The sequence below is a fragment of the Henckelia pumila genome, chromosome 3 (assembly GCF_033568475.1).
Source record: "Henckelia pumila isolate YLH828 chromosome 3, ASM3356847v2, whole genome shotgun sequence".
NCBI classification, from domain to species: domain Eukaryota; kingdom Viridiplantae; phylum Streptophyta; class Magnoliopsida; order Lamiales; family Gesneriaceae; genus Henckelia; species Henckelia pumila.
Genome location: NC_133122.1, coordinates 45,133,592 through 45,142,677, shown reverse-complemented (window position 1 = coordinate 45,142,677; position 9,086 = coordinate 45,133,592). Strand labels below are relative to the sequence as shown.

Here is a 9,086-nt window from a genome sequence, read left to right as displayed (position 1 = left end):
TAATCAATTTTGCCAATAAATTATACACTTTACTATATTTAGGAATTAGGCTTAATTTGAAGGTTGGAAGAGAGAGAAAAAAGTATCCATTTTCACACATATTTAAAAAAAATAAAATTTTACCATGTTTTATTCTCTTATAGTCTTATAATTCGATTAAAATCCCTCAAAAATCAAAGTTTTAATTTTTTGTCTTTGCTAAAAAAATCCACAACTCCCAAACTACGCCTTAATACGGGATTTTTAGCCTAATTAAATTATTGTTAAACCACTAACTTTTACACACGTATATATATATGGTTAAACTTTCAGATAAATTTAACATAAACAATTCATATTTATTTATCGATGAAGTATTTGTTCAACATACCAAAATCTAAACAGATTAGCAAGACGAACCAATCTGTATTTTTTGAATAACTCAATCCATCTTATTTTTTAAAATAAAAAATAAAAAATCTCAATCCATCTACTTAACATAATATTTCTACCAAAATCTCAACCAACTAGACCTTACATTTATGTTTGTCACGCATGAATGGATAAATCTTACTCGAGGACGGACCCATTGTCCCAACTTTGTAAATGAGCCGTCTCATTCTATGTTTCTTTCTTGTTATCACTTCACGTATTCCACAAACAAAAGTTATCTTCCAATTTTAATTAGTTTCTATTCTTCCTATTCATTTCCACGCATTTAATTCAATGAATCAATATGCATGTAACAGATTTTAATGATATTATTTGCGACGCCCGGACCAAAGAATACGGGGAGTGCTTGTCAGTGTCGATAGATTGTACAGATAAGGAGTGACGCTTGGCAAGCTTCTAAACTAATGATAGTATGAATGAATCGATTTCATGCAAGAATGACAGATTCTAAAGTTTTGTACAATTGAAGATGACTTAAAATATTTTATATGTATTACTCATATTAATAAAGTATGCTTTCATTTTAGAGAGTACATCATTTAAAATTCCAAAATCAAGTGTGTTTTACTTGAAGCAATGCTAGGATGGATGCGGGTGATGATATAAACATGCTGAATGGTACGCCGAATATAGTCGTCAAATGTGAGACCTCACAATATCAATTGTTTAAAAATATGTTCAAAATTCGATAAATTCACACGGACATATGAATTTAAGCTATTACTTCATAGAGCTACATAGGGGTGGATTTTCGGTATGCTGTATCTAAAATATTGGTATGAAAAAAATTCATATAGATATCGATATTGAAAATTCGAAATTTTGATATGGAAAAAATTCATATTGATACCGTATAGATACTGGAAAAAAATTCGATATACCAAAAAAATGTCTAAAAATCGAAAAAAAAATTCGGTACGTTATCCCGAAAAGTCGGTATTTTGGTTCGGTAACCCAGCCCTATCAGCTACATATTAAATTCAAGTATGGTGAAAGATATTGAATTTAATAGAGCTTCAAAACTTATATACATATTAAATTTGACGGTTTTTCTTTTTCTTTTTACACACGAAATGTTAAAAAACTAAATTCCAGTGAAAAAATCTGAGTTATTGGATCTCCATTCAAACACAATTCGAATGAGGGATTATTCTATGCTACACCTGGAGTACTTCTCCCCCATGATGTGGTCAAATATCAACCATTAGATCATCAAGACATATTTTAATTTCCATAAAAATATATGGGTTCCACGTGATCTTATAATAATAAAATAGAGGAGAAGCACTACGGGTGTAGCATAGACTAACCCCAAATGAGATAGCTCAGAAATATAATTCCAAAAAAAATTTTTAAAAAAAACTTCGAAATAAAATGACCGCAGACCGATTATAAAAAATTAACCGGATTCAAACCCAAAATCTTGGATTTTATTCGTGTATATATTACTATCGATTATCAGTCTACCACACATTCAACATCTTTCTCTACTCTTCTGGACTGCTTCATCCTCCATTTCTAGCATTTTCCCCACTTCAATTTCCAAATTTTCGAACGCAGACACACGATTACGCATGCAATTTTCGCTCGATTCTTAGAAATTCTGGATTTTGACGATGGGTTATCTCTCTTGCAACACAGAATCAGCAATCTGCACCACCGATTCGCTTGCCTCGACATCGACTTCTTCGTCCATCAAAATTCAAGAATTTAACTACAAAGACCTTGAGTTAGCGACAAACAATTTCTCGGACACTAAACTACTTGGCAGAGGCAGCCATGGACTGGTGTATAAAGGCGTCCTCCGAGGCGGCCGCCTAGTGGCGGTGAAGAAACCGTCAAGAACCGCGCAAGCATTGCCGCATTTTGAGAACCCGAATGAGGTTGAGAATGAAATTGAGATTTTGTCCAAGCTCCAGAGCCCAAGATTAGTTAACATTGTTGGGTTCACTAATAATGACTCCCAAGATCGCCTTTTGGTGGTCGAATTCATGAGCAATGGCACTCTCTATGATGTTTTGCACTCGAATTCTCGGCCTCTTTCGTGGGGTAGAAGGATAAAGTTGGCTTTGCAAACTGCAAAAGCCATTGATACGCTTCATTGTTTGACTCCCCCTGTGATTCACAGGGACATCAAGTCTGCTAATGTTTTGATTGACAGGAATTTCAATGCAAGATTGGGGGATTTTGGGCTGGCATTGAGGTGTGTAGATGATTACAAGCTGAGGTCTACTCCACCAGCGGGGACGATGGGGTATTTGGATCCATGCTATGTGACCCCTGATAACTTGAGTACTAAAACTGATGTTTTTAGTTTTGGTATATTGCTTTTAGAGATTATTAGTGGTAGGAAAGCCATTGATGTGGGCCATTCGCCGCCTTGTATTGTTGATTGGGCTATTCCTTTGATAAGGAGAGGCAAATTGTTGAGTATATATGATCCCAAGGTTGCACCTCCTAAGGATCCTTCGGTGAGGAAACTATTGGCAGTTGTGGCTGCAAAATGCGTGAGGCCTTGTAGGGAGAGGAGGCCCTCGATGAAGGACGTTGTGCAATGCTTTAGTGGGTTGAATAAATTGGTCCCAGATCATTCTTGGAATGGATTTGCTAACCCTTGTTTGATGGTGGAGTCCGTGGGGCGACCTGTTCAATCGAGAGGCGTTCGAGTGAACTCAAGAAGGGTGGGTGGTGAAAATGGTGGTGTTAACAATAGGGATGCTAGAGATGCAACACCCTTCAATGTTCCGGGGAGAGTGTACTCCGACTTGGGGTTTAGGAGCAATTTGATGGAGTTGATGGCTGGTCCTAAAGGCGAATCTAGTTTTCGCAATCAGGACGATGGACCTAAGATGGAATCAACTAAGCATGTTCCTAGTTTTAGATTTGATAGTAAAAGGTTCCTCGACGGGGCTACTGTTAGGACCATGGTTCTTGGTGATAACAGAGATGAAGACTCTTCCTTGAAGGGGAACTAGTTAGTCATGCATTGGCTGAATACACCTTTGTTGTTGATTCCATATGGTATTTGGTTGGACTACATGTGTGCTTTAGCAGCTCTAGTTGATGTTTCGTTGCTGTAGCACATCGATCAGTCGCTTGTTAAGCTCGTTGTTTTCGGGCTAGTCAATTGCTACTTGTGTTCCCATTGTAATATTTTCCGTTGATAGTGAGGATAATTTGTCCAATTCACTTTGTATTCAGCTATTCTAGGATCACTTGATAGTATTGACATGAGTTAAAACATGTTTGATGCCATCATTTCGAGTTCATTATTCCCAAGCTTTCCAGGACAAATATCATGATATTCATTTGAAGATCCCTTTTCTTCAAGAAATTTAGACAAATTCATAGTACGTTTAGCATCCTTATCCATTACAATAATCACGTTGTGATTTGTTGATCTTCATTTCAAGAAACAATAATTAGACAACTTGTCAATCTTAAAGTTTCCCTATGTGACTGATTAACTTAGATTCCATGATTGACGAATCCTACTTTATTGAATGATTTTGTCTTATCCATATCAGCACAATTTTATTTGATCACAATGGATTGGAGGTTTTAGTTTTAAAGTGGATTCGAACACACACAATGTCCTATTGAGGTAAGTTTATGGCACTATGCCACGAAAAAGTAGACCATATCAGCATAATTCTAAGCCTAAAGGTTGTTGGAAAAGCTTTGTTGGGTAATCTCGGTGTCATCTGATGTATTTTTTAAAATATTGGTGTCATCTGATGTATTCTTTAAAATATTTGAGTCGCACTCTTAATATCATGATCAAACATGGTCGGTAGAAAAAAGGTATACTTAAAGCTACATTTAGTGATTTTTTTTTTATTTTTTATTTCTCCTCTAATGTTTTGTAACTTTCTCCTTCAATTTCTTTTTGAACTCTAGCTGGTGTATCTCTCATCTGTAAATGGTCCTCACTGAATGCTGTAATGTCTTTTTACACCTTAGCTGCTAAGAATTCTCTTTTGGTTTGGATTCGAGGGACCATTTCAATTATATACCTAACTTCAAATTCTCATTTTAACACTGATTTAACTTTAGTTACAGTTATCCTATCGCTTACTATGTGTAGCTTTTTTACTGTTGTATAGGGGAATGAGCCATGTGACTTTGTTTATAAATAGGTCAACTGCAAAACATTACCTAACCATTGTCCTATTTGCGAACTCCTAGTATTCGTTTGAAAATAAAGATCATTTTATAAAATTAAATGAAATACATTTTGCATTTTATTTTCGTGCTCACTTTGGTGGTTTCAAATGAGCTAGAACCAACTTTGCGAAAAAAATAAACATTTAAACCCACCGGTACTTTTTTTTTATTTTCAAACGAGATATTCGATTCAAACATCCTAATATAAATACACCGGGTGTAGCATAGAATCTTATGATTTGAATACTTCCAAAGAAGTCTTTTATTTTGACATTTTGACCGTGTATGTATTGTTTTTGAGACATGCATCATATGCGAGAGCATATCTTCGGAATATTCTATGCTCGGTCGAGTATGTTGTGTAGCATCCACCTTTCATTTGTTTCACATATCTCTCACTAGTAGTTGGTTGAAATGAAATGATATTTAGGTGGGATTGTGGGTAATTTAACAGATCCAATACATGCAAAGCAAAATACTTGTATCTTTCTTCAAGACAGCTGCATAGAAAGGGACTGAACAAAGTCCAAGCATCTTCATATACAGTTATAGAGACCTGTCATTAATCCAGCCAAATCTCACACACATTTACAAGAAAGAAAGCCATGAAATATACACATTCACTTGAAAAAAACTATTTCTCAGCAAAAAAACATAACATTTTGAAAGTAACAGTGTCATTTAGTGAAGAGCAGCATGCATAAGAATGCTATTCCTCGCCTTTACAGGTCAAGTGCATCTCCATTTGCATGTGAATTTGAGACCTCATATATTTCTCATAGGAGTAAGCACTTGCAAAAGTGAAGTCTCCACTCATCAATGTTTGACCTTAAATTGCTTCTCTTTTATCCTTTTTCAATCATAACAATGAAAAAAAACACTTACCATATGTGTGTATAAGTTAATTTAATTAATGAAGTTATGAAGGCATAATTGGAAAACTTCTATTTTAATTATAATGATTTTCTTGCAAACTAATGTTTGCCAAGTTTTTTTTTATTGCTTATTTATTTATTTATTTTTTAAAAACAAGAATGCAACACTAGGACCTCCCGGTTCTCAGCGCCATTCATCTTGAGAAGGGTTGATGTTGGCAGACGAATACTACCGTCTGTCAAAATCAAATGCAATTGAGTTTGGACCATTTGATGCACCTTTCAGGTAGCTACCCGATGGTAGCATCGAATTTTCCATTACAAAATTTTGATATGATTTGATGTATTAGTGTTGATACAATTTCCCACAAATGTTTGAAAAAGTTGAGTCATGGACTTTGCGAGATAATATATTTAATTTTTTTTTTATGTGTCTCTTCTCTAAAAATATTTCGCTTAATCGATATGTTTTGGTGCATGATACCGATGCACTCAATATTTATAGAAATAAGTTGATATATGTAAAGATGATTCAAAAAAGTATTGTTTTATTTTTACAAAATGTAATTGGTAATACACCTTTAGCTGCAATTAATTATTATGTGTGTACACATAAATATAGTATTAATATTGTACAACTTAATTCTAAAAAAATATGTAAATAGAGGATTCATGTAAAATAGAGAATTCCAAAATGCAATTAAAGGTTGAAAACGAGACTCCATCGATGACTCATTTTATATCCACTAGGAAAAAAGCGCGTGCGCTGCACGTGGAAAATATATGAAAAAAATGCAACGAAATTTTTTTTTTTAAAAAAAAAATCATTCATTAATACCACTAATGTCAAAATATATGTGGAAAGAATCATTCATTTATTTAAAATAGTTTTATTCAGAAAGAACTATTAAAATAATACTACACATGTCAAGAATTTAATTAATCAATATTTTTCTTTTTGCACATTAATAACTTTAACTCTTGTTTCATTTTTTTGATTCAATAGTCGTCTTTTTCTTTGAGTAAATACAGCTATGTTATTGTCATCTTCGATGTCAATGGTTTTATATCTTGGTTTTTTTTTATTTTTTCACATCATCTTGCTTATTTGTAGTTTTCAATGAATCTCTCTCTTTTTTTCTTTTGCGATCCTTGCAACTGGTTTGCGCCTCTTCGGTTTTATATATTTTTGTGTCGAAGATTTCTTACAGCAGCTTTTGGAAGCATTCCACTACTATAGACAGAGTCTTTTCTGTTTATGAATTTCTTGATCCATCTTGAAAAGAAACACATGCTCTCCCTTGATTGTGTTGTAAAGATAAATAGGAATTTTTGTTTCAAGCAGTTCTTGTAATTATATAATTTCTGAAACGACCCTAACTCTATAATTATTAAATAAATAAATATGCGATTTTTTTTTTATTACTTACTAAATAAAATATGTACATATATGCCCATACATATATGCACAGAATAAAAATATTTAAAAATAACTAAATAAATAAACAATTAAATACTTAAATAAAATGCATTCTTTAAAATAAAATAAATATCTGAGTCAAACATTTAATTAAAAATACCGCATAAATAAAATGATTAAAATTTGCATGCACTGACAATATTCAATAAAATATTCAAAACTCACAACCACTGAAAAAATAATATAAAATATGTAACGTGCTGACATAATCAAAAACATGCATGTGACTCAGACATCTATCACGGTCACGGGGTCACTGCATGCCCGCTCATACATCCTCGCCTCCGGTGGGTACAACCTCATCCTCAACGTACTCACCTGCACCATACCAGTGTAGTGAGCCTAGATGCCCAACATGCTAACATAACAAGGGTTTAAAATAATTTAAAACAATTAAATACTAATACATACATATACATGAATGAGCATGCTTGAAAATTTCATAACATAACATAACTTAACTTAAATAACATAATACATAAACATTGTTGAGCAATTTATTTTCTAACATCGCATGGTTGTATCCGTAGTGTAACCTTAAATCATACATTAAATACTGATCAGCGTGAAAACCAACGTACGTGGCGGTGACGAATCACCTCTTAAATTGGCAGTAAACTGCCCTTCAATAGTTCACATATGGGGACGAATCCCCCTTAAATTATCACACTACTTCAACTTCCAACATAAAATATTTCATTATTGCTCAACCTTAAACATTTAATTATGCATAAAATTATTTCATGAATGCATGCACTTAAATAAAATGTGTGTCCTTCATATATATTTAATTTAAATTTCTTACTAACATGTAAATATTAAAATAACTTCAATGCATAAAAATAATTAAATATATAATCAGGACACATGCAATTTTCTCATGGATTGTCCTGGACTGCTGGCCCTAACACTCAAGCCCATTTACTTAAATCTGGCCCATTAACACTGAGACTGGCCCAATAACATATTTAAGCCCAATAAAAATTATTCTAAGCCCAATTAAATAATTAAAGCCCATTAAAGCATTATAGGCCCAATAACAACTTAAACTGGCCCAATGGGCCCAAAAGCCCAAAGACTGGCCCAATAACTTTTATGGGCTCAAAAGCCCATAAAATTAATGGACTAACTTAATTAAAATTTTAAAACCCATTTTATTTCTAATTAATAGACCCAAAAACCCATTAATTCATAAAATATTTTAAAAATAAAAAGACTCGAGCCCGACCCACCAAACCCGGACCCGAACCAACTTAACCCGACCCACTACCCTACTGACCCGACCCGGACCACTGACCCGACCCGGACCACACCTAAAACCCTAGAACCCGATCCCTAGCCCCTTCTCGGCTGCGGCCGTGAGCACCATGGCCGGCCTGCTCCGGCCGCCCCTGGCCGGAGCGCCGCCGCCCAGACGTAGCCCACGTCTGGGCGGACCTGACCTGACCCAGCCCCAGCCCCCATGCAGCCTGCTCGTCGAACCCGAAGCCCTTAATCCCGAAACCCTAGACTGCGACTCCTTGGGACCCGATCGACTCTAGATGGTTTCCTGGCTCGTTTGGCTCGAGACCCTCGAGCCATTCGGTCCAGACCCTCCTCACCCTACTTAGGACTCTGACCAGCAGCCATACCATCCATGGTGGACCTGAAAACGTGATCATGAAGAAGGAAAACAAAGAACCTTACGCATAAACTGAAACAACCGAACCATCTTCTGAAAAACTTGAAAGTTTTTGATGCATACACAATCCACACAATATAATATCTGATAGGTACGAAAAAGTGGAAGAAAATCATGCCTTTCACCGAAATTGAAGAGAAAAACGTGCGTGTGACGATTCCGAGACGACGGGACGACGACGACTTGCTTTGGACCTTCAAAAACGTGGCTATGGTGTTCTTCCTTAGGGCTGCTCGGTTGAGGAAGATGATGAATAGTGGGGGTGGCGGCTGAGAGCGTGAGGGATCGGTGGGTTTGGGGTAGATTAGGTTAGAGTTTTTATTTTAATAAAGATAGGTTTTTAGGATAATTAAAATATATAAATAAGGGTTTTTAAATTCAAAATATATAACCTAAAACTCTAACTAACAATTAAAATCTGATAATAATTTACAAATCTCGAAATACATAA

General features: G+C 35.0%; 1 protein-coding gene across 1 annotated transcript; it reads left to right on the top strand.

Annotated features, from left to right (window-relative positions):
- The first annotated feature begins 1,925 nt into the window (after positions 1–1,925).
- Positions 1,926–3,659, top strand: LOC140892239 (serine/threonine-protein kinase-like protein At3g51990). The gene has a single exon (XM_073301055.1). It carries the CDS (start codon positions 2,049–2,051, stop codon positions 3,405–3,407), a length of 1,359 nt encoding a protein of 452 aa, XP_073157156.1. The 5' UTR covers positions 1,926–2,048; the 3' UTR covers positions 3,408–3,659.
- The last annotated feature ends 5,427 nt before the right edge of the window (positions 3,660–9,086 follow it).